The sequence below is a fragment of the Electrophorus electricus genome, chromosome 19, assembly GCF_041902795.1.
Source record: "Electrophorus electricus isolate QZ-2024a chromosome 19, ASM4190279v1, whole genome shotgun sequence".
Taxonomy (NCBI): Eukaryota; Metazoa; Chordata; class Actinopteri; order Gymnotiformes; family Gymnotidae; genus Electrophorus; species Electrophorus electricus.
The window spans coordinates 1,294,265-1,322,120 of NC_137515.1; the positions used below are offsets into that span (position 1 = coordinate 1,294,265).

General features: G+C 42.4%; 3 protein-coding genes across 9 annotated transcripts; 2 read left to right on the forward strand and 1 right to left on the reverse strand.

The window, feature by feature from the left end:
* Positions 1-5,576: 5,576 nt before the first annotated feature.
* On the reverse strand, positions 5,577-13,313 carry LOC113583882 (aryl hydrocarbon receptor-like). 5 transcript variants are annotated; one of them, XM_081702336.1, is made up of 9 exons: positions 12,866-13,313; positions 10,379-10,737; positions 7,640-7,743; positions 7,390-7,479; positions 7,194-7,299; positions 6,977-7,095; positions 6,108-6,304; positions 5,831-5,940; positions 5,577-5,744 (listed from the first exon to the last, which is right to left on the reverse strand). In XM_081702336.1, the coding sequence occupies exons 3-9, from the start codon at positions 7,736-7,738 to the stop codon at positions 5,716-5,718; spliced, it is 750 nt and encodes a 249-aa protein (XP_081558462.1). In that variant the 5' UTR covers positions 7,739-7,743; positions 10,379-10,737; positions 12,866-13,313; the 3' UTR covers positions 5,577-5,715. The 5 variants fall into 5 exon arrangements, 4 of the variants coding, with proteins under 4 accessions (XP_081558462.1, XP_081558461.1, XP_081558460.1 ...); XM_081702335.1 differs by having other exon boundaries at positions 10,366-10,737; XM_081702334.1 differs by having other exon boundaries at positions 6,117-6,304; positions 7,640-10,737.
* A 2,927-nt stretch (positions 13,314-16,240) lies between these two features.
* Positions 16,241-19,820, forward strand: LOC113584099 (very long chain fatty acid elongase 7). Its single transcript, XM_027020827.3, has 8 exons — positions 16,241-16,374; positions 16,966-17,048; positions 17,448-17,638; positions 18,083-18,163; positions 18,254-18,310; positions 18,412-18,517; positions 18,643-18,779; positions 18,864-19,820. The coding sequence occupies exons 2-8, from the start codon at positions 16,985-16,987 to the stop codon at positions 19,086-19,088; spliced, it is 861 nt and encodes a 286-aa protein (XP_026876628.1). The 5' UTR covers positions 16,241-16,374; positions 16,966-16,984; the 3' UTR covers positions 19,089-19,820.
* Positions 19,821-19,973: 153 nt separating this feature from the next.
* LOC113584134 (DEP domain-containing protein 1B) lies at positions 19,974-24,940 on the forward strand. Of its 3 annotated transcripts, none has more exons than XM_081702901.1 (11): positions 19,974-20,252; positions 20,820-21,085; positions 21,247-21,388; positions 21,481-21,608; positions 21,695-21,825; positions 21,923-21,970; positions 22,053-22,193; positions 22,543-22,709; positions 22,837-23,013; positions 23,220-23,411; positions 23,548-24,940. In XM_081702901.1, exons 2-11 carry the CDS (start codon positions 20,853-20,855, stop codon positions 23,710-23,712), a joined length of 1,524 nt encoding a protein of 507 aa, XP_081559027.1. In that variant the 5' UTR covers positions 19,974-20,252; positions 20,820-20,852; the 3' UTR covers positions 23,713-24,940. The 3 variants fall into 3 exon arrangements, with proteins under 3 accessions (XP_081559027.1, XP_026876673.2, XP_081559028.1); XM_027020872.3 differs by having other exon boundaries at positions 19,974-20,179; XM_081702902.1 differs by having other exon boundaries at positions 19,974-20,179; positions 21,785-21,825.
* The last annotated feature ends 2,916 nt before the right edge of the window (positions 24,941-27,856 follow it).

Consider the following 27,856-nt stretch of genomic DNA (forward strand, 5'->3'; position numbering starts at 1 on the left):
GCTTGGCTTACAAACCACTGTATCACAATAGATAAACAGTCTAATAAAGATGTGATTGATTTAATGTTTATTGTATGCCTGGCCATTCTTATAATTATACCTCTCTTGGCTCTCAAACAAATGCTGAACTTCTTTAATTTTACCCTGGGGATATCTGGCAGCTGACTTACCAGCAATCTGGACTCTATTTTTCGGTGATATTCCCTTTCAGAGTTTCAAGCTGGAGTAGAATGCAGTGACACTAAGCCATCTGTTGTTGTGTTAAAAACAAACTGGTCGTCCTTTTCTCTGGCGCTTGACAACGCGATGAGACACAGAGCGGGAAAAAAAAAGACTCGAGAGCCACCCACAGTCATCCAAGCCTTATTATATGTGCTGAAATATGTATTTAATATTTCTGTAATAACAGCAAATTACAATAACATCATTTTGGAAAGTTGGAATTGCATTTCAGATAGGCTACTTATATTTGAATATTGTGATAAATAAAGATGAAACAAACATATTGAATGCAAACACACGCGCGCGCGCACATACACACACACACCTTAAATTTCCAGATTTCCAAATCACTAAAGGCAGTTTTGCAGGTCACTTAACACAGTGGTTTGTCTAAATAAAGGTGAACAGCGCCCCAAATGGTGGAACGGTGGAATCGCTACTGTCATAGAGACTGATTCTGCACTCTTTATTTGAGAGCCTCCCTCACCAATACCACTGCAGCAGGGATTTGGATTTGGTTTAAATCTGAAAGGATCCTGATTTACATGTGACTGGCCTCTATAAATAATACCAAGTATACCTTTGAACCATGTTAAAAGCCCAGAACGCACATTTGCAAACGGCGGACTTTAGCACGAGCTGGGGAATAATAACCCTCCTCACGCTCGGTCCAGCGGCCAACACACCTCACTTTTGCCCCCAAGACCCAGAAGAAGCAATAGGGCAAAGGGGCGGGGCTTAAATCCTGTAGCCTGTTCACATCAGCAGAGCCCCACTCCTAAAAGCCAGACAGACCATGTCTGTTCACAAACGCTGCCCAGACACAAGGCTGTCTTAGAGATAGCACACATTCTAATTCTGATTCTAAAACCATGCTGTACTAAAACAAACAAAACCCAGCTGGAACAATTTTGGCAGTAATACTACAAATGTCAGAAGTAAATACTACTGCGCTCGTATCTGCAGCTCTCTCGGCCAGACCTTTTCTCCATCGTCCTCTAGATCTCTGTCCACCAGGTCAGCAGGTCTGCTTGTGCAACTCTGTCAGTGAGGTCAGTGCATCATGTCGGTCATCTCCTTCAACCTCCGTGACCTCCTGGTGTCTGTCAGGCCAAGCACACGTGACCTTGTCGGGGAATCCATAATCCCGTGCCCTTGAACGTACTGCGTCCAGGGATGCTGCATGCTGGCCGGGAGTGAATTACTCTGACCTTACGTTCCCATTAGTGATGTCCTTAACACGGATGTGTATTTTTCCTTCTGTATGCAGTGTGCAAATTACTGACTGTTAATGGCAATAAACAGTTTAAAGTAGACTTCCTGTGCTGGCATACTGACAGCCTGACTAAATAAGAGTCCTCAGTGCTTTCCATTTCATTATTAAACTCTTTCGCCAAGCACAAACACCAATGCTCAGAGCCATGAGTATTTTTATTATTCTAGGATGATGACTGTTGTGACAGCAGCATCTTAAGCATACTTTCTGTCACTGTAGGCATACAAATTTCACAAACTTCCAGGTCAGTGTATTTCTATAGGCAAAACCCTACCCTTAACCCAGACGTGTGCTCACAGAAGCCCTCAGCATTACTTTACTTTTGTAATTTACTTCAAGAATTTACAGTAAAGCTTACAGAATTTTACCATTTAACTATGACCGGACAAAACACATTAAATGAAAATCAGGGACCATTCTAGCAGTAGTGTTTTAAAGGCCCACAAGGGGGAAGCACTAATCTGTCAGCAGGGAAAAACATCCCTTTGTCTGAGAACACTCCACCCATCAGACACACTCCTAGGGGGGAAATGGTTGACTAACATTCTCAACTGGCAAGTGAAACTAACCCAGTGAGTAAACTTTAGAACTAACAGAGTGGTGGTGAATATACCAACAGTTTGAAAAAGTGTGAACTCTACAAAGAGGTTTGACCTTCTCTGAAATGCTTCCTTGAACATGATGGTGAAAATGTACCCCAGATAAAAGCAGTGTAAAACCAGTGCTCACAACCAAAACCTGCTGAGGTTGCCATACCTCTCACGCTGCTACAACTGGTCAGTTTTAAAAAAACATTTTCTTAGGAGCACGATGCACCTCAAGTTCCTTGTATTAAATGAGTAAATTTACCACAAATATTGATTGCAGTTCATTTTAGATTTGCTTCTAGATTCATCCCAATTCAGACTGGATCAGAGGCTGAAAGTATATTAGAAAACATCTAGTATTACAACCAGCTGGTAGCCTCTGTCCTTTTGAGGTTATGCACACTGTAAGCAATTTAACAGATCCTATGACTAACAAGAGAGGAGCAACTTAGCACACCCTTTTAAAAGTTTTGGCCAAAATCAAAGAGATCTTTGTATTATGAGAGCTCTGGGCTGCATGTCACTTGTAAAGGAGTCGACACGCAGGAGGGTTCGTATCCTATACTCCCATTCCCACGGACACGAAGTGTTGTATTAAAGGTGGTATGTGGTGATGAACACAACGTGCTACCAAAGAGTTCCCTCTCTGTCTACTGTACACCCAAACACACCCACGCACAAACAGCACGGCATCTTGGGGGAGGGTGCAGGCCGTTATGTAAAACAGGTGGCAATATGCTGTCTCCTCTCACAGAGCTCCTGACCCACACCAATGATTTAACCCACCTGTCCTTTAATTATTACAGAAAATAAACAGGCTGCATATATAGGAGTGTGCGATTTCAGAAGTTATTCCTACATTGTCATTGCTGTCAAAGTTGAAGTAATTTTGTTTAGGTAACAAATTCTTATTTTAAAATTGTTTACATTCCTGCAAAAACATATCTAATGCCCCGTTATTACATTTTACACTAATCGTGCAGTACAAATATCAAAAGTCAATAACAGGCATATTAACAGAGGAAATACAGTAAAACACAATTTTGTTGTCAAAGCAGCAGAAGAGCCGATGTGACAGTGTCCTCTGAGTGAAATATAGTAGACTGCAATGAAATCTTTGGATGAGTGAAATGTTTAGTCATTAAATCATTAACAGTGACGTGTGCAGCACATTAACGAAATATAAGAGGTCATAATAAACAGATTGTAATCAGTATATGAGAGACATTTATCATTAACCCGTGTAGATTTCTGCAGCCCCTCTAATCGCAGGGCTCTCATCAAATTAGTAACATAAAAGCTTAAAACGCAGCACATAAATAGCCAAAGTGCGACGCGTTTACCACCAATGTGCCAAATGTGGAGTTTTTCTACCATACAATTTTTAGTATGATATCCTATCAAATTATTTACTACTTATAGCTTAAATGACTTGCACTGAAACTATGGACAGCTGCCATAGGACAACATACACATGATATACAGTAATACAAATCTAGTGCCTCAGTGTCAGTGTGAAATGTACATATAAAAGATTTCAGCTCTAACTTTTCCATATGTAGCAAAATGTCAAACCAGGAGAACATTTTAAACTACAAGGCACTATTGATCAAGGTCAGTAAATTGCTATTTGACATAATTATGTAATATGCACTATGAGTATGATTCAGTGTCCATGTGGGATTTAATGCTAATGCTGAAAACACTATGCAAATTAGAATACAATGTTGTCAAGACGTGTGCCGTGCTCCTGGGGACCAAAGGACCCTAGGGAGACATTCTCCAGACGTACTAGCTTCCCAGAACGTTCCTAGGGGGACATTCTCCAGATGTACTAGCTTCTCAGAATGTCTGCTAGACATTTACCTCTCGATGGAAGCTGCGTTACCACGGTTCTTGGCCAAGCGATCGACACATTGAGGAATAAATTAACTTAATGTAAGAGAGTCCATACAGCGAGGCCCAAATCTGACATGACTACACATTAATTTAGTTGAGCCAGCTTTATGAACTGCTAGAACTCCCTTCCAGTTCAATAAACTCTTTACAGTAATTGCTGAGTCCGGATTTCTGACTGTCTGACAGGAAGTGTGACTGCCAGCCCTGGGCTAGACATCTGCACCAGGCCTGCGACGCTTGTCTTAAAGCTACAGCCAGTGAACTGTGGTCATCTTGGCCCTGTGACCGTAGCTCCTGAACAGTAAACATCATGGAGATGGCCCTGTTGGATATCTGCTGCTGATGTGGGATTATGGCCAGTGTAGTTCTTTTGACCATACCCCAATACCTGAAGGACGACCTGTTGCTGTTTCTGTGGCTGCCAAATGTTTTGGCCTATTGCATGTTAGCTTTGGCCTGTCGACTAGGATTCTGTGAACTGCTCTAACAAATGTTTGAAACACTAAAATCGGCAAATTGCGTTTTTTTTTAATGCAGAATGTATACATAAGGCCTGTGTGTGTTCAGACTGAGAATGACTGTCATGCAGTGGAAACAGGAACTAAGAGGGGCTGTGGGGGCTCAGGTCTGTGGTTTTTAAGAGCAGTGGTTGGAAACCAAGACCCAGAAAACCGCTCGCGTTCCTCTTGCTGGATTTACCTTGCTCTTCACACCCGTATACAGCTGACTCTGAATGTGGCTTGGTGGGCAACATGCCACTCTGAAGCAGCTCCATCGTCTCACTCTGAGAAGTCCCAGAAGTCTCAGCTTTCCCCGAGCTTGCTGCTTTAGGCTCGCTCTGCTCAGAGTCCGTCAGACTGCTCTCTTTCCACAGAGCCTCTTCTACATATGCAAACACGTCGCTGGCCATAATGCCATTCAGCTGGGCTGGCTCTTCTCCTCTCTCTAGACGGATCCTCAATAAGGCTTTGTCCCATTCCATCAGGTCTTCCCGGTTCACCTCCAGGTTCCTCAGAGCTCCCTTCATGCCTCCCTTCTCTGGGATTTGCTCTCGGCTGGGTTCTGGAGGGTCCAGCTTCTGGGTGGCACTGGGTACACTGAGCGTGTGACTGTCTGCAAAGGGCTGGACCAGGAGGCTCTGGATTTCTGGCTCTGGGGGTTGGATGGAGACAGACTGGTCCTGTCTGAGTAAGGAGCCCAGGAGGGGGAGACAGCCCAAGCCTGTCTGATCTGGGGGTCTGCTCTTCTCAGTGGAAGTATATGGGCAGCTCTGCACCGTTGGGTCCTTTACGCTGGGGACGGTTTCATACAGGACAGCTTCTCCTGCAAAGCTGAACGGAAGTTGCCGGGACCTTCGTCGCAAATGTTCCTCACCCTCTTCATTTCTGGATAGATTGGAAAGGAATATGCAGATTGTCCACCAAAAACATGCCTTACACATCATAACAACCACAACCACAACCGTACTACTACTAATAACACTACTAACAACAATAACAACATGCTCAGTATATCGGCTCATTTAGGGAAATCTTTGTCATTTTTTGTTTTTTACTCACGTTAAGGGTTTCTGCTGAGCGATAATGAAATCAGGCTTCTCTCCCTGGAACATGACTCGGGCGCTGGCCTGGACCCAGACCCACACGCCGCTCTTGGTCAGGAGCCTGAAGACAGCATCTCTCCCTTCTTCATCACTCGCGTGCAGAGACAAAACGGCATCCACCTCAGAGGTCACAAGAGCTGCGCTGCACAGCGGCTTGCTGTGGTGCGCAGCCGTGCGCTTATTAATCTATTGATAAATTAATGCAGCCATGTTATTTGTAAGTTAACTAAAATGGCCACTTACTTCTTAGGTGACTGTCTGCACAGTACATCATATCAGCTGCATGAATAAACTGGTAGCCAGAGCTTCTTGAGCACAGTTCAAGCTCTGTGTACCCCAAAACCACCTTGCCCCTTTCAGAAGACAGAAAAGTACACTAAAACATTGTAAAAATATCGAATTGTCAGGAAAATTGTAATAATTTTTTTAAATTGATATTTGCTGCAGTAAACCTCTTTACCTCTATACAGTAAGGCAATACTAAAGAATCAAATTCCAATGCGAAACACTGAAGTCATACTTTACTGACAATGGTGCAAAGTCTAGCTTGTGTTTGGTCTGGAAAATGAGAGTCTTGGTCCTGATCTCCAAGATGCCACAAGGCTGTACAGGGCTGGCGACTGCAAACAGAGCGAGGCGCGACTGTGCCCCTGAGATCCTCTCCACAGGCTTCTCGTCTCCAGGTAGATACTTCAGCCTCCCCTGAAAATTCAGGGCCTGCATATTCAAAGAAGGAAATAAGAAGTGCATGTGATGGAAGACTATTCTCTGTCCTGGCTCCTAGATGGTGGAACGAACTTCCGCTTGCTGTCCGCACAGCAGAGTCCCTTGCAGTCTTCAAACACAGACTGAAGACCCGTCTATTTGTGGAATATTAAAATGTCCACTGATCCTGCTCCTGTACTGACTAACTAAAACTCTAGTACTTATTGTAGGGTATTGTTTATTACACTGTTGACTGTTCCTGTGCTGACTAACTCTAGTTCTTATTGTTTATTACAGTGATTGTAGTCCGTTATAGAGCTTATATGTATTTTACACTTTTAGGCATCAGCAGTGACCCCTGCATTTTTACAGTATTCTAGATCATTAGTATCTTGGACTCTAACCTACTGTACTGTACTAGGGTGTACTCTGAGTAAATGATAAAGCACTTTCGTAAATTGCTCTGGATAAGAGCGTCTGCTAAATGCCATAAATGTAAACGATGGATTGAGTTGGAAACATGAATGAATAAAATAACTGACCTACTGGAAAATAAGTGAAGTCAAAGGGAACCAGATACTTAAGCAACTGTGATACCTGCATGGCCAGGTATGGTTTCCTAGAATCAATGATCTAAGGCCAGGTGAACTGCAGCGTATTTTAGAGAATAGGGTAGATGTTCACCAAGAATCCAGAAGAGCCGTCCAGGAGACATCGGAAGCGGCAGCAGAAGTTCCTGTCCAGGAGAATGGAGTTCTCCGGAGGGAGTAGATGAAGACTGTGATTCTCGCTGTTGCCTGGCGCTGTAATCATAACCTTTAGTTCAGCAGAGGTTTCTTTAGGTGCGTCAGGAGGAAGACTCATTAGACACGACAGTCGTGCTGCGGGTCGAATCTCTTACCATCACCAACATCCTTTGAGTCGAAGGCAAAGTAGAGCTGCCATCGGAACACGGCGTGGTCTTCGATATGGATCAGCTCATAAATGCTTTGGTGAATAACATCTGACTGCGTAAAGAGAATGAAAGACTTTAGGACAATTCAGCACTAGAGGCCTCAGAAGTGTATGAGTGAGGAAAACCCAGGTCAAAAACCTACCTGATGGAAACCCAAGAAATATTGGATAGTAGGAGAAGCATAGAAGATGCAGCCCTCGGTGGACACCACCAAGATGAAACCATCCAGAGCCTGGGGAGAAAGAATAAATTACATCTATTACAGCCATGTGGGAGCCCTGACGTGGCAGCCCTGACGTGGCAGCCCTGACGTGGCAGCCCTTGCCATCACAAAGTAAGGCTCTTCTTCCGTTCTTTGGTCCAAAAGCACTGAATCAATGTTCCTCATCCACCTGCAGTAAAAGGTCCCCCTCGGAGAGGCCGACGGTATCTCCTGAAGATGCCCTCCTGTTTCTGCAGGAGGACAATGTGCTCCCATCATTTTTCCTCATAGTTGCTGAAATAGACAAGACAACACTCAGTATTACAGTGATGCGATATCCTCTACCACAAGCCTGGCTCACTGCTGACATTTAATTTGAAACGTGAAAGAAAAAATAAATAAATAAAACATAACCTTGATTTGTGGCAGCTCTGTTCCAAATTCTACACGTTCCTTATCAAATAGAGTTCTGACTGGCAACATCCGAACCCCGTGTGCAACCAGCTGACAGCTGCCTACATCTGCACACGGACACGGAGGCTAACCCAGAGTGGGACATGCGGTAAATTGTCTTCAGTTCGCCCCCCACCCCCACCCCCACCCCACTGATGTCACCTTCTCCTCAACTATATGAACTATAACAAATGAGAGCAGGCATCTGCGTTACCTTTAAATTCACCAGGAAAACCATACACACAGTCTTTCATGTTGGTAGCTGTTTCATTTAAGGTCTGAGCAAAGCCATACAGTAAGTTCCTGCTTTAAGATCACATATTTGAACTGGTTCAACACTCGATCTTAAATCTTGCTTTGTTTACGAGAGAAAGAATGAGGATTGAACCACATTTAATGTTACTGGAATAACAGACCACAGTCAAAAACCAGCACAGGCAGGCAGAACCAGGAAAACCAAGTAAAACCATGCAAAAAACATCCCACTGTGAAATTACTCTGAACACAAAAAGTGCAAAACTAAAAAGGATAGAAATTTGCTGGTTTAAATGGTCTTGGAGGCGGTACTGTATGGAGGACTCCCATACATGGTGGTTTACATGCTGTGAACAGAACAGTTCTACTAAGATGGCTTAATCGCAACCTCCTGGTCCATTTTCTATTTTAAACTTACATCATAGAGAAAAGATGGAAGGCATGCAGATCTGGCCGGAGAACACGACACTATGAGGGCGTTGTGAAAGTATCTGCAAAAATCATGACACTTCTTGCACTTGTCTGGTCTGTCTGTATATTAAGTGTCACGTGTGTAGACACCAAGACAAATTCTTATGTCTAACAAACTTGGTGAAATAAAGTGATTCGGATGATGAATTTCAGTGCATTCGGTCCTCCTCTCGTGATGTTTCAGACATGACGCTGAATTTATTGTGGTGTCTCATTAAGGGTTTTTTGTCAGGTCTATCCTATCCATTACCACACCCTGCCAACCTGATACCCTGATACCTGCCAACACAGGTGAAGGACAATTTGTGTACCACAAATTATGCTAATGAACAATCACCATTGGCTCTACCTACAAAAGAATGCAGACATAGTTGATGAGTGTTGATAGACAGCACTCATGCGACGGGTGAATAGTTGTGAGTGCGTACGAGTGCCCGGCTGTGGGAGGCTTAGCTTCCTGGGTATGAGTGCTCAGCTCTGGATCCGGAGACGCAGTCTAGACACCAGCAAGCAGTGCCCTAGGGACAGGAGCTCTGCATGCCACACTCCCTCTGTTTGTCAGGTGACATAGCTGTCCATCAGGAAAATATGTCCGACGTAAACAAGGTCCGAAAACAACCACTCTGTCTGAACACATCCAGAATACACAAAAGGCTGCAAGACGATTGCCTCTCTCTTAAAATCTTACTTAGGTGAGCGTTGCACTTAATTTTGCTTAATGCTTAATTATGGTTAGGTTCTGAATTTAATGGCTAAAGGATTTACAACAAAAGCCCTGTTACTGATCTTCAAGTTGGATGTGAAATCGGTTTGCATCAGTTGATCAGATGAGGTTAGCACTGATAAAACACCCCCTAGCATAGCTGTACCAGAGTAATGGTGTCCAGGTACCCTGGAAGCACAGGCAGGGCGCTCGCACACTCACATGTGGAGACAGTCTAAAACTTTCCCCTCATTTAGGCCAAACTACCTCACAACAAAGAGCAAATTAGCCAACATGTTTGACTGTTTTTTCCTCAAGTACAGTAACACAAAAGGCTTTAGTTATCCATACTGATTCCACATCACTACCAGCAAACTTCCTCTTACTCAGTCTCACCTCAACCATGGACCCACTCATCATCTCTGGAGATGCAGCCCTCCCCCCAATAAAACTAACATACAACCAATCACAAAGCTGACAGAGAGTACAAATTCATTATGTCTGAGAGGCATCACATTTACAGCATTTAGCAGACGCTCTTATCCAGAGTGACTTACAAAGTGCTTTGTCATTTCCTCATAGAATACATCCTAGTACAGTACAGTAGGTTAGAGTCCAATATACCAATAAACTAGAATACTGTTGAAATACAGGGATCAGTGCTGATGCCTAGAAGTGTAAAACACATATAAGCTCCATCTTAGACAACAATAAGTGTAATAAACAAGTACTAGAGTTTGTTAGTCAACAAACAAACAGCACATCACATAAAACAAAACTTCGGTAACAACAAACATCGATAAGTTCACGAGCCACAGTGACTGGTTGAACAGTTTAAATATTAGTGAAAAGACATCTGTTAACTTTGCGGTATTCAAAATGAAACGAAGTCAGCACACCACCCCAAATCACGCGACCTTCAGCTGGACTGTAGGTTCAGGTTTCTCTTCACGTTAGCCCCACTGTGAGTCCCACTGTCTTTAGCATCAGTGCATCGTTAAGACTCAACAATCTCATCGATTATGCAGTAGTACCGTTTTCTCTGACCTCTGCTCACTTGGAAGCAACAGTGTGGTTCGTGTCCCCACAGAAAGGTCAAAATAGCATCTCTCTACTGTCCCCTTTAGGTTGCTGCAGGTTTAGCTCAGACTCCGACACGCTCATGTCCTCGTCTCATCCATTTCTCCAGTGCGTTAAGCAGATGTGGTCTCGGAGACTCACTACTGAGCTTTATGACCTTAAGGTAGCCCACGCTGAGACGCAGCACGGACAGTTTGTCCAGGCGCTCTCACACATCCGCGCAGAACGGCAGGAGGGAGGCCAGCTTGTCCAAATCGCCGCTGAGCCTATCCCGATGGCGCTTGGAGGGGTTTGACTTCACGTCGGCGTGAGCAGCAGGCTTTAGTCTGCGATAGAGTGGAGAAGAAGAGCTTGTTTACATTTTCATGAGTTAACGGTCCAGAAGAACAAACTTTGGACTGTCCTTTTGTCAGTGTGGCCATAACTACACACTACAGAGAAGGCACTAGTGCAGAAACGATAGACGTCTACCTGCAGATGCGAGATTGCTGCCTTTAGCCCATACACACTGTGTGCACAATTATTAGGCAAGACTATTTTTGACCATATCATCATTTTATGCATATTTTCCAACTCCAAGCTGTATAAACTTGAATGTTTATTGGATTTAAGCACATCAGGTGATGTGTATTTGTGTAATGAGGGAGGGTGTGGCCTAAGATCAACATCCTATATTAAGGTGTGCATAAGTATTAAGCAGCTTCTTTTCCTCAGGTAAAATGGGCAAAAGAGCTTTAACTGACTCTGAAAAGTTAAAAATTGTAAAATTGTCTTTCAGAAGGATACAGCACTCCAAGATATTGGGGGTGATCACAGAACCATCAAACATTTTGTTGCAAATAGTCAACAGGGTCGCAAGAAACGAGAAAAAAAAAGATGCATATTAACTGCCAAAGATTTGAGAAGAATCAAACGTGAAGCGACCAGGAAGCCATTAGCCTCCAGTGCTGTCATATTCCAGAACTGCAACATACCTGGAGTGCCCAGGAGTACAAGGTGTTCAGTACTCAGAGACACAGCCAAGGTAAGGAATGCTGAAACCCCACCACCACTGAACAAGACACATAAGGTAAAACGTCAAGACTGGGCCAAGAAATATCTGAAGACCATTTTCAAAGGTTTTATGGACTGATGAGATGAGCGACTCTTGACGGACAGGATGCATGGGCCCGTGGCTGGATCAGTAACGGGCACAGAGCTCCACTTCGACTCAGACGCCAGCAAGGTGGAGGTGGGGTTCTGCTATGGGCAGTACGAGCGAGTCTGCATCTTTCAAGAAGACCATGATGCAGGACAGTGCTCTATCGCACGCATGGCTGGCTATTAAAGGCCTTAAAGATGAAAGCATAATGGCACGGCCCCCCATCCTCACCTGACCTAAACCCTACTGAGAACTTGTGGGCTCTTCTTAAACGGGAGATTTACAGTGAAGGAAAGCAGTCCAGCTCTCTGAACAATGTCTGGGAGGCTGTGGTTGCTGCTGAACAAGATGTTGCTCATCAACAGATTAAGAAACTGACACTCCATGAATGGACGTCTTATGACTGTTATTGAAAGGAAAGGGTGGCTATCTTGGTCACTTTTTTAAAATGTCAAATGTTTATTTGTAAATCGAGTTGTTTATTATTCTCACTTTAACAGATGAAAATAAACAAGTGAGATGGGGGGAAAATTTCTGTTTATCATCAAGTTCCATAATAATTCTGCACAGATATTCTCCTAAGAAAGTCAAAACCTCAATTTTACTTTCTTAAATATTCAGTTTTGAGGTTTATTAACCTTTTGGATTGAGCGAGCGCACTGGAGTTGTTCAATAATAAAATGAATCCTCAAAAATACCACTTGCCTACTAACTTGCTCACACAGTGGGGAACCTCACCCCTCCGGCAGACAGCAGCACTTTGCGCCCTGGCTTACCAGCTCGGTCAAGGCTGGACACACCGCAGCGCTGAAGTTTATTGGCCACGTGTCTATTTCAGCAGTAACGATGTTAAATGATCACAGCGGTGTAGCCTTCCTGAAGCAGGCTGGAACACGTCTGCTAAATAGGAGGGTTCTCCTCTGGCCTAATTTTGAGTCAAATGACAAGTCATCTAAGCCAATGACGTCATCTTACGGGACCATCGTTAAATCTTCATATTCACCGGTTACTGATAAAAAATAATAATAAAAAAAGTTTTAGCTAAGAAGATTTCTGGAAATAACGTACGATAACGGAACTGCACTTTAATCAGTGTTTACTGCAGGCTACTTTGATGCAAACTTCCTCATCCACTCTGCATGAATTATATACAGTATTAAAACGTGAGGAAAAGTTCGTAAATGCGGGCTATTTTATATGTACCTAGCAAAACGTGCATAGAAGTAACCGATTACAAAACTATTATGACTACTCTATCTTGTCTTGTGCATTCACAAATGTATTTAAACTGTATTCCGATACGAATGCCTTACGTTTTCTGCACGGGTCTCTTCCTCTTCTTCCCTGCGTATACTCCTCGGTTCCGCAGCATGCTTTTGTGCACGTCTGCAGAGCCTCACAAGTCAGGCTGTCAAAAAGCAGAGACGTCAGTACGCGCTCGGATCTTTTCCGTGAAGATCGGGTATGTTGCGCGTCGGCAGAAACGCCTTTGCCAGAAGAAATATTTCGGAAGGTGTGATTGCAGAGAAGTGTGCGTGGTAATCCACTCGGTGTCTTTCTAACGAGCGCGCAGAGGCACAACAAATAAAAGGTAGTCAGACAAGCTCGAGTTGCTTGATTAAAAATCCTTCAGAAATGTAAATCTTTCTGGAAAAGTTGCATGTAACCAACGCATGACACAGCAGATCCGGGCGCGCGCGACTCAGGTGCAAAGTGAAGGTTAACAGGCGAGGCAGTCGCTCGTGCCCCTGCTTACGTAGCCTCGTTAGCGCAGTTACACGCAAATGCAGGAGTTTGGACAAATGTGTCGGGGCCGCCCTCTAATGGACAAAACCGTACAGCTACTTTAATTCATTTTCGCTCTAGGTTACACATTGCACCCATGTAAATATGTGGAGAATAGTTTAAGAGTGTGGCTAGGATTAAAAAGCGACTGTTAACGTCTGTTATACGATGACCTCATATTTATATTTTCAGAGACTTATAATTCCGTGAACTGCAGTGCCACTGAAAGGTTATCTTTCACTATGGCATGTTTAAATATTGCCAGCATAGGTTATTTAAAATGAGGGGTTTACTCTGCTGTAATGTGTCGTAAGACTGCCTATAACTGAGAAATTTTGCTGTACAAGCCCATTTTAGGTATGTTTGCTATGCTTGGAAGGCCAGTTTGCATTATGTAGTCCAGCCAGGACTGTAGCAAACATAAACCAAAAGACTACTGCTTATAACATTCTACACTTCCGAATGTACAGTTCTACACGGTCTCACTCCCTGTTCTGATTTGAAACAGAATTGTTCCAAATACAAATAAAGGGTTAGATTATTCTACTGTTGGGTTGGGTAATTCCCGTGTGGTATTGTCTGTTCCTTCACATTACCCAGCTGAGAAATGAATGAGACATATCCTTCACAACTAAATGTCATACTGTGTGTGTGTGTGTGTGTGTGTGTGTGTGTGTGTGTGTGTGTGTGAGAGCGAGAGAGCGAGAGCACAATTCAGAGAATGCACTATTGTTCCCAGCTGATCCTGCTGTACCAGTACTGCGTACTTTTCTAATGTATCACCGACACAAAGTCGTCCTCCTCTCTTCTTCATTACTGTCACTCTTTGCCACTCTGTACAGCAGCAAACATTTAAACATACAAAGGATTGCATTTTTCTCTATCAATTAGTCATAGTCTTTGACTTGTTTACATTATCAATGGAGAATCATCTGGATTTTCCTATGGTGGGACCTGAGCTTTTTCTGATTAAACTGGTTTAAACCAGTCCCAAAGGAGTCAGTGGTATCCATATACAAAGCACATAGAATAATTATTCGAAATGTAATATATTTCAAATAATTTATATTTAAGTTGAATCATTTTGCACTTCTATCCAGAGGGACAGTTAACATTTAAAGGGACAGGTGACTGTAGTCACTACTGTAGTTTCAATGATAGCTTCAGAAACTCCAAAGAGGTAAAGGAGCAGAGCACACGGAGACCCTTCGCACCACTCAGTTCAGAGTCCTCTGCCTTTGTCACTCTGCATCTGAATTCATGGCTGACAAGGACTGCATGTCTGTTCTTTCAGAGCGAGATGGACCAGTTTATGTCGCTGCAACACCAACACCCACAGTTTCAACCTGTGTGTGAAGGTTCTTTGGTAGATAACTTTACTTTTTTTTTTTGGCCGGGTTATATTATGCTTTTTGAGTTTAGTCTTGTGTTATTTGAATAATCATTCCAGAATTTCCTTTAGTAATTTAGATGGGGACTAAGCGTAATATGTGGTGCATGCTGCATACTATATGGCTATTGCTCATTAATTCATGCATGTATATCTCCAAAGTTTTATCTTTGCTAATATGATATATTCAAACGTTAATATATAAAGAAATGAATCATCCATAAGATCTTTACTGATCAAATGTTTGGAATGTTATCAGAGCTATAAGCTGTTGAACAGATTCACGTGTGTCGTAATCAGACAAGTAAGGGAGAAAGTGTCAGCAGAAATGTTTGTCATAACAGGTATGCAGAAACGGGTCTCTGCAGAACAAGTACGAATACAGTTACAGATATAAAGAATGTCAATCATCTTATGTCAAAACTAATATTCTGACTTTCAAATAAATCAATTCTTTATCTGCCACTATAAGTCAAGTCAAGTCAAATTCATATATTTGGCTCTTTTTTTATACATATATATTTTTTACAACACTAGATGTTACAAAGCAGCTTTACAAATGTATTGGTCCAGCTCTTTAATGAACGAGCCAGAAAGGAAAAATTCCCAGGGCGGAATTAGGAAGAGACCTTGGGAGAACCAAGAGGGAACAGTCCATGTTTTATTACATTATGTTTGGTCCAAGTAGTCACTTCAGTCTTGCTGTGGGAGTCTCCAGTGAGCCTGGGATGGGTAAGATGTTTCTGCATCCGCTGGAGTAGATGGGGTGTCTGGATGGATATGGCAGCATCTGTTCATCTGCCGGCAGCACTGGAACATTTTCTGGCTACACATGCTTCTGTACCTGTACTCATGAAACATGAAAATGAACTAATATACACTTACATAAATTACTTAAGGGCCAAGTAGTTATTTTCTTTTTACTTATCGATGCTTTAAAGTATTCCTATGGGAAAGCCTGATGCATGACCCAAAACAGTCACATGCAATGCTTGTATTAGCTTACATTCAGGTGTAAATTGCTATTGTATTGTAGGGATCATTATGGAAAGTAACGCCTAATTGAAACTTCAGTTTCTCCTCATTCAGGTATCTCCTTTTTGTATTCCTATTACTACTCCCATCCAAACGCAAAACTAACGTCCCCTGTTGTTGTTGTTGTTTTAATAAGATGCTCTTCAGACCAACTCATTTATAAACTCTAGATTCCAGTGTCACTCTACCGCTTCAGACATATAACCTTTCACTAAATAATTTATTTAACACATTTACATGAGGCCAACGTTTTTAGAAATAATTTTTATTGTAAGATATTCTCACAAATCAATACATATTGATAAGCCTAAGGCATGTCATTTTATCTTAAAATTCAGAGTATATTATCGCTGGAGTGCAACGCTCGGGTTAAGATCTGTGCCGCCGCGTGTCTGCCCACGACACGCTCCACCAATGAGAGCGCAGAAGGGAGTTTCGGTTAACATTCCGAAAGCGTCTATAGTCACGCCCAGTCACGTATGTGGGCGGAGCCGCGGCACAGGTGAGTGATAAGTAGAGCTAAGTACTCACCTATGTTGAGTACCACCTGTTATCTGCAGCGCGAAGATACGCGAGATCTTCCTCGGACGCAGGGCTAGAGAAGGCGGCAAGGTTTGTTGTGTCTTGAAAGTTTGGCTGAACAGGTTTCGTGTCGCCGCTCGTCGTCTAATCTATTAGTTAAAGGGCTCCTTGGCTTTAGTCCAATATGCCGCCAAGTTGTAGGGTCACAAGCGGCAACTGGTTTGCACTATTGGTTTGGTGTCCTGACACGGTTGCGATAGTAACTGCCAATTCGGGCACGTATTTCATCGTTGACGAATGAAGTCTTGCTCAGCCTGACTGGTCTGGGAGCGGTCATAGCGCGCCCTTATTATGTCCAGGGGAGTGTCGGGTATGATGGAGTGACTAGATAAGCCTCCTGTGTAAACCAGCCATGGCTCAGTTCACCTACTTGGGTGTATTTTTCGTTTGGTAGCAATGTTTTACCTTTTTGGGGGGTAAGTTGTGAGTGGGGTTTTTGTACAAAACTATGTTTGTGTTTCTTTAATCTAAATGGACTCTCACATGCTGACAGTGTAGGTCTTCTAGTTTCAAAGAATGTGAAACTGTCAGATCTCTGTAATCTCAAGAATCCCTGGTCATGTCTACTGAACAGATATGAGCTGGAATAACTGGTTTTAATTTAAGGGCTTCTCTTCTCAGGCCATAAAGAATCTCAGAAATGGCTTTCAACAGGCTGACCTCAAGTGCTGTATTACTGTATGATGAATGGCTTAAAGAAGCGGGTAAGTCTTTGTTCCTTGGGTTTGGTTGGCCCTGATCTGTGGTGTTCTACGTGAATGAAAATGGAACCATGTTTTGGTCACGCAGATGTAAGAAAGCATAAAATAAAAACCGGCAACACTTGCAGCTCTACCTCATCGCTGTGGGGAAAGAAAGGGGTGAGGCTGATGTTGGTTAACCCTTGGTGCCTCTGAGATACGCCCATTCAAAAAAAAATGCTGCGCCAAGAAGTGTTTAAAAATTGAATTTCCTGAATGAACACTTGATACTAGTGGTGAGGCAGCAATGATTTTGTCTAGTGGGATAGAGAAAATGTAGTGAAGCCAAATTACTTGCTTGTGCTCTATTTGATGTAAGAAGTCTGTAAAAGCCAAAAATAACACCCTTGTTGGTCTGTGCAGACCCCAGGGTTGAGGACTGGCCCCTCATGTCCTCCCCGTTTCCTCAGACGCTTGTCATTCTGATCTACGTCTACTTTGTCACAATGCTGGGACCTCGCTTGATGGAAAACCGCAAACCCTTTGACCTCAAGCGGCCTATGATCATCTACAACTTTAGTATTGTCGTGTTCAGCATCTACATGATTTATGAGGTTGGTAGCCAGTCTGTTCTGTTCTCTGTGTGGCTTTGCCAGTACATTTTAAAATGTATTTTCATTGAATCCCTGATGGCGTAATGCAAATCCTGCCTTTTGCCGAATTGAACACTGATAGCTATCTTCAAGCCATCTTAGTTTTATAGTGCTTGGACTAACGGCTTCTTTTGTACCTGCCCCAAGCCCTAGTATGAGTCCCAACAGGTTTGAGCTAGGTGGTCTTGACTGACTGACTAGAGAGGCAAGAATCACTAGTCAAGAACATCTGTAAAGCGGTGTGGTGTTTTTTCGTTATTAAACGAATACATTGGGTGGGGTCAATTGTTCATAAGGAATCTCAAAAACAAGTCGACTTTAAGAAGAAAGGTGTGGATGGGTGTCTGCATGTGCCATTGAGCTGACGCAAGTGAATGCTACTTTTTATTTTGTAACTTCCTCCAGTTTCTCATGTCTGGCTGGGCCAATGGGTACTCGTACAGGTGTGATCTCGTGGACTACTCCAGCTCTCCCCAGGCTCTCCGGGTAAGAGGAAACATTGGTTCTCGTGTGACACCATCAGATTATAGTCAGTTTATAATTCTGTGTGATGCCTGTTCTATTTACCCTTTGTAGATGGCCTGGACATGCTGGCTGTACTATTTCTCAAAGTTTGTGGAGATGTTGGATACTGTAAGTCTTGCTCTCTGACCATGTTGCAATTAAATTTATGCTATATGTTCATTATTGTGAACTTGAGAGGGTTCTTTTGTTTTGGTTTTTTTTAAGAATAGGTTTTCTTTGTCCTGAGAAAGAAGAACAGCCAAGTGACCTTCCTCCATGTCTACCATCACTCAATCATGCCTTTCACATGGTGGTTTGGAGTGAAGTTTGCTCCAGGTGACGTGGCGATCAGGACGTGGATTCTTGTGCATGGGGTTGTCTTGAGAACCGACTACAGCAAGTCTCGCAGTGACTGATGAACCTGTGAAATGAATCTCTAACTGAACACTCTGCCCCGACAGGTGGCCTAGGCACCTTCCATGCCCTGCTGAACTGCTGTGTCCATGTCGTCATGTACACCTACTATGCCCTTTCTGCTATGGGACCAGCCTATCAGAAGTACCTGTGGTGGAAGAAGCATATGACCACCATCCAGCTGGTATGTGCCATGAACCCTGATCCACTTCTATGGCGTATGTTGATGTGCTGTATTGACTTAACTTAAGACCTTGCATTTCTTTAGGTTCAGTTCGTGATGGTGACTGTTCACATTGGGCAGTTCTTCTTCATGAAGGAATGCCCTTACCAGTTCCCTGTGTTCCTGTATGTCATCGGCCTGTATGGACTGATATTCCTGGTCCTCTTCCTGAACTTCTACTACCATGCCTACACCAAGGGCAAGAGATTGCCTAAGGTCATCAGCTGTGGCATGAGCTTTCGGAATGGCGTGTACAAGAAGGCTCAGTAATCATCTCTGGTCACCTCAAAGGGAAACTCTTGCAGCTTTTTAACAGGTTTTCTTTAATCATTTCAGACAATTTTGGTTCTACCCATATTGTGTTTTATGTTAAAACTTTGTGGAATACCACCTTTATCACTGAATATCGCCAAGCTAGCACGTCCGTGGTTCTTCACTGGAGCTGATCCTGGTTTGTATGGTCTTCACTTGAGTTCTGAAATGTTATGGGGTATACAATATTTGTTTTAACGTCCCCTCATTTGTGTGTATAAATCTTCATGTAAATCCCAGCTTAACAATATGAACTTTTGGTTTAGCAGAAACATGGCTTGTGAGAGCAGAGGTATTTTTGAAGTTTTAAACGTTATTAGTCTCTGAGGGGGCAGGAAAGGCGAGTTAAATGTTCGGCTGGCTAAGCCTGCAGCCCCTTCCCCAAGGAAGAGCATGACTGATTATTACCTGTTTACGCTTGAGTCTTGACTTATGAGCAGCAAAAGTGACAGCTGGGTTTGTAACAATCTTTTGATGTTTTATTTTGTCCGTTTAATGTTCTTAATGTGGTTTGTTTTTAAAAAAAAAAAAAAAAGTAACTTCTGACTGAGGCATTTAAGTTCTTCAAAGAACCAAATGTGCCAATGATTGATGCCTTTTCTAGTCCTTTGTATAATGTATTCCTATAGTGCTATTTATCTAGTGAAATAGAAAAATTGTATCTTTTTAGTAAACAAAATAAATTATTTGTCAATACCTGTGTCGATACCAAGCTGTGTTTGTCAAAGCTTACAGACTCTTGTTCCGGAAGTACTGAAGACCTTATTTGGCGTAGTGTCATGTGGTTTGATTGCGTCCAATCACATTGCTGGAAAGTCTGTCCCCGACTTTCAAAAACGAGTCACATGGTTGCGTGAGCGAAAGTAGCTGTAGGTTAAGAGAACCAGTTTGGACGGTTTAGACGTTTTTCTCCGGTATTTCGTGTTGAGACTCGAGGAAGCAAATATCAACTTTTATTATGATGAAAGGCGTTTGTTTGAGGCAGTAAGGGCATAAGAAGAATGGACGGGAGACTGCTCGGACCCGGTCCGTACAGGGCGACACAGCTGGTAAGATCTCTCGATCTGTGTACGAGGATGTCGGTGCTCAACATCTCCTGTTTGTTTAATCCGGACTGCTGCTGTATGTATTTATTTATTTATTTACTTTAATAGCAGTATGTATCTAGCTGGCTGTTTTATCTAAAAGTAATTAATATAAACTAGCTAGAAAGATGCTAGTTTGCGTAACTTCAATAACTTGGCAAAAATAAAAATGGCGAACTAACGTTAGATAGTGACGGATAACGCATCTGTTGGCTTCATATAAGGCTGCTGTCTGACTGGGATTTAACTGAACAGGTGGGAGTTTGTGTGTATTGCTGTAGAAGCATGCAGGTAAATCAGGTCTAGCCTCATAAACTGCAGAGCCGATGCAGACTGTCTCGGTTTGGCCTGGCTGTATTAAAACGGAGGGAGCTAAATCCAAGACCCAGCACTCGGTGACATGATCAATTTCTAAATATTCAGTGAAGACTTTTGAATAAAACGTTTTGTCCTTTCCCGGCCTTAACCAGGCAGTCAAGAAATATTTGCTTTACAGTCCTTCCTCGGATTTAAAGTCTCCAGGATTTTACTACTTGTAGAATTGACCACAATTGAGTGCCTTTAGGAAATACTAGCCAGCAAAAACAATTATTTATTTTTACAGTGGAATGAGACAATCAAGCTTTTTCGCGGAGGAATGCCACTTAAAAGACACTGGGCACACTTTCGGAGTTATGATAACAGTTTCACAGGATCAGAAGCTGTCGATTATCTCCATGCCCTGCTTAAGCGTAACCAGAACTTTGGGCCTGAGGTGACGCGTCATCAGTCTCTGCAGCTACTGAGAAAGTTCCTTAAGAACCACATTATCGAAGATGTTAAAGGACGTTTCGGTAAAGAGGACTTTGATGACAATGGCCGTTTATACAGGTGCGTTGTGCTAAAGAGAAGCATAAAACAATTTGTTGTAGATGGGTGTCTTTTATTTTTTTAAGTGACTGAATTATTGCAAGCCAAATGGTATAAAGTATTGTACTTTAAGTTTCTGCTGTGTAGCACATGTGTGTTGAGTATGTTTTCTGTCATTTCAGATTTCCTCCACAGTCACCTCTCAAACTGCTTCCTCGGAATGCGCCTTTGATGCATAGAAGTTGCGTTCCCCGGATTCCACCCTGGGATGACGGTGATGGGATACAGGTGTCAAACAGGATACACATGAAGCCTCTAGTTCTGGTAAGGGATCTGGGTTCAAATGCATAAAATGCGTTAAAAAATTGTTTTCAAAATGTACTTTCCCTACAAGACATTTGTTGTATTATTGTTAGAATTCAGAGTCATGGAACAAAAGGCATAGTATTGCCATAGGAGAAGTTCCAGAATGCAAACTGATTCGTAAAAGAGACCTCACACCAAAGCATGTGGATCATATATGGAAATCAATGACCTTAACTCAGTAAGTTCTGATTCAGGAAATAGCAGTACATGTACTTTTTTTCTGCCTTTGTCTGTCACCTAATGAGTAACACTGTTATTGATTAGTCTACAGAATATTTTGGGCCTCCAGTCTTTAGATGGGGTTGTTGATGCTAAACTCTTGAGCCCAAAACACATTGTTTATAATGTCTTCAGTGTCAACAAGCAGGGAATTGTCGTGCTGAAGAACAAGGCAGGTGAGGCTCAACCTCATCATAACAAATTTGAACATCAGTGTTATTCATACAGACATTCCTGATTTGGGTTGATGGAATCTTTTTCTCTCTCTCATAGATGACTTACCTCATTGGGTATTGTCTGCAATGAAATGCTTGGCAAACTGTGAGTAGGAAACTGCCGAGTGGTGTTAGCAAATACTAATGCACACAACGATCCTTTGATAAGGAAGTTTGTGTCGTTTCAGGGCCCAGTGTCAATGGCAGCATGCAGCCCACGTATCCCGGATTTGAGCGAGATGTTTTTAGAACGGTAGCAGAACATTTTCAGAGATTAAAGGAGCCGTTGCTAACATTCCACCTGTATGAGATGTTTGTGAACATCCTGGGTAAGAAAACCAAAAAACAGTCAAGTTACGATAGATTTGGTGGGGTACGATATGGTGCAGGTTAGTGGACCGCTTCAAAATGTAGATGTACAATGAGCAAAGTTTAGTAATAGGTTAGTAGTTTGGGCTGGTTGAAGACAGACTTGGCAAGACATGAAGTGATGTTGGACAGTAGTTTTGACAACTGACAAACCCAACACAACAACTTTTCATTCAGATTTTAGATGATCAAACCACATATGTAAATGAACTCTTTAGAAAGGTACCAGCTAACAGCGAGTGTTTGCTGAACTAGAGCACTGAACACAGTTTGCAAACGCGTTGTCCTTGTGTCCCTCGACTCCGTCAGGACTCCTCCCGAAGCAGCAGGTTGTGGTGGAAGCCCTGCAGGTCTGCTGCCTTCTGCTGCCTCCACCCAACCGGCGCAGGCTTCAGCTCCTGCTACGTCTGATGGCTAAAGCCTGCCACAACTACACCCTCCCTCCACTCAACGAAGCTATAGGAACACGCAGCCTAGTACTTCACCACATCACATTCTACCTTTTAAGAATTGAATTATGTGCTTATTTGAACATTTATTATTATTTCTCCCTGTCTGTGCACTGATTGGTCTGTGTTTTTTGTACCCCCTCCTGATCGACAGATGGTCCAAACTTTCTCCCGTTGTATTTTGTGTTCGGCGGATGAAGTGGACTTGGATGAGCTGCTGGCCACCAAGCTGGTGACCTTCATGATGGACAACCACGAGAGTGTCCTGAAGGTTCCCGTAAATCTGCACAGGTCTGTGGAGGAGCACCTGACCCATCTGCGAAGGGCTCAGGTTGGTTTCTCACACACACTTGACGAAGCATATAAAAATCCTACCAATACCTGCAGCTTATTTCTAAACTACAGCATATACCCTTTTACATGGGTCCTGTGAGAATAATTACTGCAGGAGAGAGATTATACCTGTGTTTAAGTGGAGTGATCTCAGCAGAGCTTGTCCTGTTCATCCACTTGCTCACATTCTCCTGCCATTACTAGATAAAGTACGCAGGAGCAGACACGGAGTTCCCGGTGGACTCCCCTCCCCACGCGTACTGTACGCTGGTCAGCAAGGAGCAGTTTGAGGAGCAGAGTGTCACAGGCTCCCAGGGAGCTATGGTGGAGCTGCTGGAAAGTCTCATTCAAGACAAGTCCATGTCCATAAAGGACAAGAAGAAGAAACTGAAACAGGTGCAGACAGCTTCTTTCAGCTTTCGTTGTGTTTTTAACCTGGCGGGGACATTAAAATGAATTCCAGTGCTGGGGGGCCTGGCTGCGCTCATTGTTTTGCCTCCATCCTTTTAATCTCGAGTCTCCTCCTGCCCAGTTCCAGAGATCCTACCCTGACGTCTACCAGAGACGGCTCCCTACGCCTGCAAGTAAGGCTGCGGCGCTTCCGGAGAGACCTCAGCGGTTCAGGCCCCACCTGATGTTCTCCACCCTGAAGAACCCTTTGCAGCCCTTCCAGCGGAGCTGGAGCTTCCGCTCTTAATCTCAAAATGCGGTTGGTGCATCGTGGGATTGCACAATATGGAAAAAATACTGGATTGCGATTATATTGCTGCATATTGCAGGGCATGGCCTGACACGAGAAAGCACACAGGTGAACCATGACATGGATTTTCACGAACGTGTGATGTGGTTCTTTTTGCCTGCATTATTTTCTCCTTAATTATTTACTTTTGTTAGGTTTTGAAGAACAATATTCAAACGATCTATCAGGAGCACTTGGTCAGGATGCTCACAGCACACTGAGTATTTTTTGTTTGTGTTTATATTTTGCCACTCAGAATTGTGAAGGCAATATTGCAGTATTGAGTCACAGATGACGTAGTGTGTAGGCTGGTCCATCATAAAGGTACTAAAGTATTATAGGAAGCAGACCCGTAAGAGCAAGCTGACATGGTGTACAATGTATTACTGTTCTGAATCACAGTACCCATTTGTTTTTTGGGTCTTTGGGTTTAATGAATCTCTCTTTTTCTGAAAGTTCAAACTACTGGGAGTGACTTTTCTGCCTGTCAGAAAGTACTCGCTCTTAAATGGCCCAGACGTTTCTTCTAAGTTTATAATCATTTGTCCATATGTAAAGTTTCATCTGAAACAAGATGCACAAGATCTGTGGAATTTATTAAAAAATGATTGGTTGTCATTTCATGGTATGCTGAGTACATTTGAAATATATTTGTATTTAAATGAGCTGGATATGATTGGGGTGTAGTTTTTGTTTTGTACAGTTTTCTCTTTTTCCTAAGCCGAGGTCGTAACAATTTTTGTAATTTTTTTGACTTTATATGTATTTGGATGTTTACCACACTAAGAGACCAGGTCATTATTTCATTCAAAGGATGGATGAATACGTGAGAATATTGGAAGCAGATATGTTACAGCAAAACACTTGCATAAAAAATGTACTGTTTTATCTCAGGACAAACATTTGATTTAAAAATGTATTTATACTCAGAACCAGGAAGACAATGTTAAAAATAATTACATAATAATTACATTTTTTAATTAAAGTTAATGTACGATGACCACTGTTTTTTCCCACCTTTTCTTATTTGTGAAGGTAAAATGCCGTTTCAAACATGTTTATTTGGTCTTTGTTGTATGTAGACATGCTGGAGGTATTGTTACTGTCTAAAACACTGCACAATGATCACTGCTGGGATTTGAAAAATACATCTAATGAGAATGTACCCTAAATTGTTGCCTTGGTTCTGTTTCATGTCTGTTTCTCTGTTAATGCTGAATATATTGAAGAATATATTAGAAAAACCTTGTAATTATGGATGCATCCATTTTAAGAAGTTATATTTAATAGCATCAAATTTTAAATTCAAATGGTACAAAATAATCAAACAAGCAAATTTTACAAACCGGTTGATTGAAGAGAGATAAAAAAAAAACTTGAAAGAATAACCATCTGACTATCACCTAGATAATCTTAACACTGATGCCTTTAAAAAGACCTGGTGGGCAAATGCGTTTCCTGTAATTTCTTATTTGCTATAGTTTTCAAGCATATATGTAACATCCATAAATGACACCTCCAGATCAGAGGTGTCTGGTTCTTGCTAGTGATGCCCCATGTGGTAATCTAAAGGACTACCTTGGCCTTTTCTCACCCAACAATCCTAATCATTTGATAATTTGTCTAATAATCCTTTACAAATGAACAATTAACTAGGCTTTCTGCATCCCTACAAAGGTCTAACCAATGTGCCGTACTATTCTCTAACAAGCTGCAGGAAAGGTTCATGTTGCTTCTGAAAAAACCTACATTTACATCAGTGTAATAAACAATATTGTACAATAAGTACTAGTTTCAGTTTCAACATAGGGTCAGTGGTCATTTAAACATTCCACAAATAGATGGGTCTTCAGTCTGCGTTTGAAAACAGCAAGTGACTCTGTTGTCTGGACAGCAAGCGGAAGTTTGTTCCACCAACTAGGAGCCAGCACAGAGAATAGTCTATGCTTTGCTTCCACGAGACTTGAAGCATGGTATTTCAAGTCAAGCCGTACTCAAGGTATCGATCTGGTACTGATTTTAAACTACATTACGGACTCTAGTAGGGTTCACAGTCCTTTAAGGGGTTGCCAGAAGACTTTTCACCTCAAACGGGACAATGGCGCAGTTATCTAATGACGTATTGGCAAACGATGAGTCGTGAAGATCAAAACACTCCCAGCCTGATTTTATGAAGGAACCCTGTGAGAGAGACTGTGGTCGGAGCTCACGTTTACCTCCTGTTGGTCCTGGGTTTGAGTCCAGGGTTTGCTGGCTTCCTCCAGCCTTTGTTACACATGGTGTCAGAAAATGGATTGTGGTGAGGCCATTGGGAGCATGCGCTAGGTTGATGCGCTCACCCCTGCTGTGAGGGGATGGTGTAGCCCAGTGTGAGGAGCCCTGATGAGGGGGCATAGGTGTGGCTCTGATGGAAAGGCCAGTTGTGTGTGGAGGGACATGTGGAAAGTGCCATGTGCAGGGGTGTTCCCTGGAGGTGAGGGCAGACCTGGGTTCGAGTCCCTGGTAGGGTGGCTGCCTTCCACCTTTACCACACATAAAGACTATGGCTACAGTTATGTAGATAAAATGGATCCTTAGTGACATCAGATAATTTGTATAACCTAAGCAATGTTTACAATGTATGTATACAAATATATATGGGGTGTGTGTGTCTAGATGTTCCTCCAACTCTCTTTGCTGAATTTTCTCAGTCAGTTACAGAGTGAAAAGAAAAACATGTTACTGGTGTTTCAAGTTCTTATGACAGTGATGGTATGGTAAGCTGGTACTCTTAGGTAATGAGGAATCTAGAATGAGAGACCCTCTATGACCTCAACTCAATCTCAACATCTCACCTGTTCTTTAGACCACAAGTGGTCAAGTACAGTTCTTCATGTATTTATGTCCTTTTTTTTTTTTTACAGCATCATTGTACCACATTTAGATTTTTTTGTAACTTGATGTTACAGTCTGTTAGTAAATATAGTTTTAACAGTCCAAATACAGACCAACTTCCTAAACTTCCGTTAAGATCACATACAGACATAACTGAAAAATATGACTGCAGAATGTACGGCTTGATTTGTCTACATGGTATTAAAATTGTCTAAAATGGTCTAATGCTAAGTATGGTAACAGAGGCTATAGTATAGTTTGTTGGTGCATTCATGTGCTACGCCAGCTGGCCTTGATTTACAGTAATATGCAAAATGGCTTTCTCTTCAAAACCATTAAAAGCAATTCTATTCTGCAAGTCACACAGAGGTCTACACCTGCGTGCTTGCCTCAGCCATGAGTGACCTTCATCTCACTCTGGACTCCTCTGACACAAATTTTTTATGCACAAAGCAATGAACTCTGACCTGGAAGGGCATTCACTCAGCCTGAAGCTTTCATCACCACTGACGGTTAAAGGATCACAGCATAACTACGGTTGCCATGCAAGCAGTTTCTTTTCTGAAGAACACATCCTCAAGGCAGAAGCACCTCCTTTGTCCTGGCTCCTTAGAGTAACAGTGAGTGTTCACCCTAGAGGGGGTTCTGAAATGATCTTCCCCACGGCTACACAACGCAGGGCTCCACAGTACATTTCACAATATAGTGTTTATTAATTGCTTTTGTAATGTTGGCAATCTAGAATTGCAATCTACAAATAAGCTTTCTAAAGGATGACTAATTAGACATGTACCAGATGAGTGTTTGTGGGTGCTTTAATAATTCATAGTATATCCAAAAATTAATGATTTGGTCTAGCTAGTACAGACCATGTTTTTATCCATGTCACATGACATGTCAGCCAAGGCTTACAAGTGCATTCAAGAGTAGAGCGTAAGATATATTGAAATCATAATGTATGAAGATGTAATAATAACCATATCATTTATTTTGAAATTCATGTCATGAAGCTCCAGTATGCTGCCAGGTAACTCGTGATCAACTTTTCATGTTATTCCCTTTCCTGGTTCTGCCAAACCAGCTGCTTGTCCCCCAACTTGTACAGAGTTTTTATTGTACAGTATAATTTTAGGATTTTATTATGTCCCAGCTTCTTTTGCATCCTTAACTGTCTGCACATTCAAATGACTCTAAATATCTATGCAACCTTTTTTAAACTACTGACAGT

Coding starts and splice junctions, on each gene's coding strand:
- LOC113583882 (XM_081702333.1), bottom strand. CDS start 7,819: ATGTCAGCAGTGAGCCAGGCTTGTGGTAGAGGATATCGCATCACTGTA. Junction 7,096..7,193: donor CTCAAAGGATGTTGGTGATG/GTAAGAGATTCG, acceptor TTATGATTACAG/CGCCAGGCAACAGCGAGAAT. Junction 6,305..6,976: donor ACGGCTCTTCTGGATTCTTG/GTGAACATCTAC, acceptor TTGAATATGCAG/GCCCTGAATTTTCAGGGGAG.
- LOC113584099 (XM_027020827.3), top strand. CDS start 16,985: ATGGCTTTCAACAGGCTGACCTCAAGTGCTGTATTACTGTATGATGAA. Junction 18,311..18,411: donor TTGTGGAGATGTTGGATACT/GTAAGTCTTGCT, acceptor TTTTAAGAATAG/GTTTTCTTTGTCCTGAGAAA. Junction 18,518..18,642: donor TGGAGTGAAGTTTGCTCCAG/GTGACGTGGCGA, acceptor CTGCCCCGACAG/GTGGCCTAGGCACCTTCCAT.
- LOC113584134 (XM_027020872.3), top strand. CDS start 20,132: ATGGACGGGAGACTGCTCGGACCCGGTCCGTACAGGGCGACACAGCTG. Junction 20,180..20,819: donor CGTACAGGGCGACACAGCTG/GTAAGATCTCTC, acceptor TTATTTTTACAG/TGGAATGAGACAATCAAGCT. Junction 21,086..21,246: donor GACAATGGCCGTTTATACAG/GTGCGTTGTGCT, acceptor CTGTCATTTCAG/ATTTCCTCCACAGTCACCTC.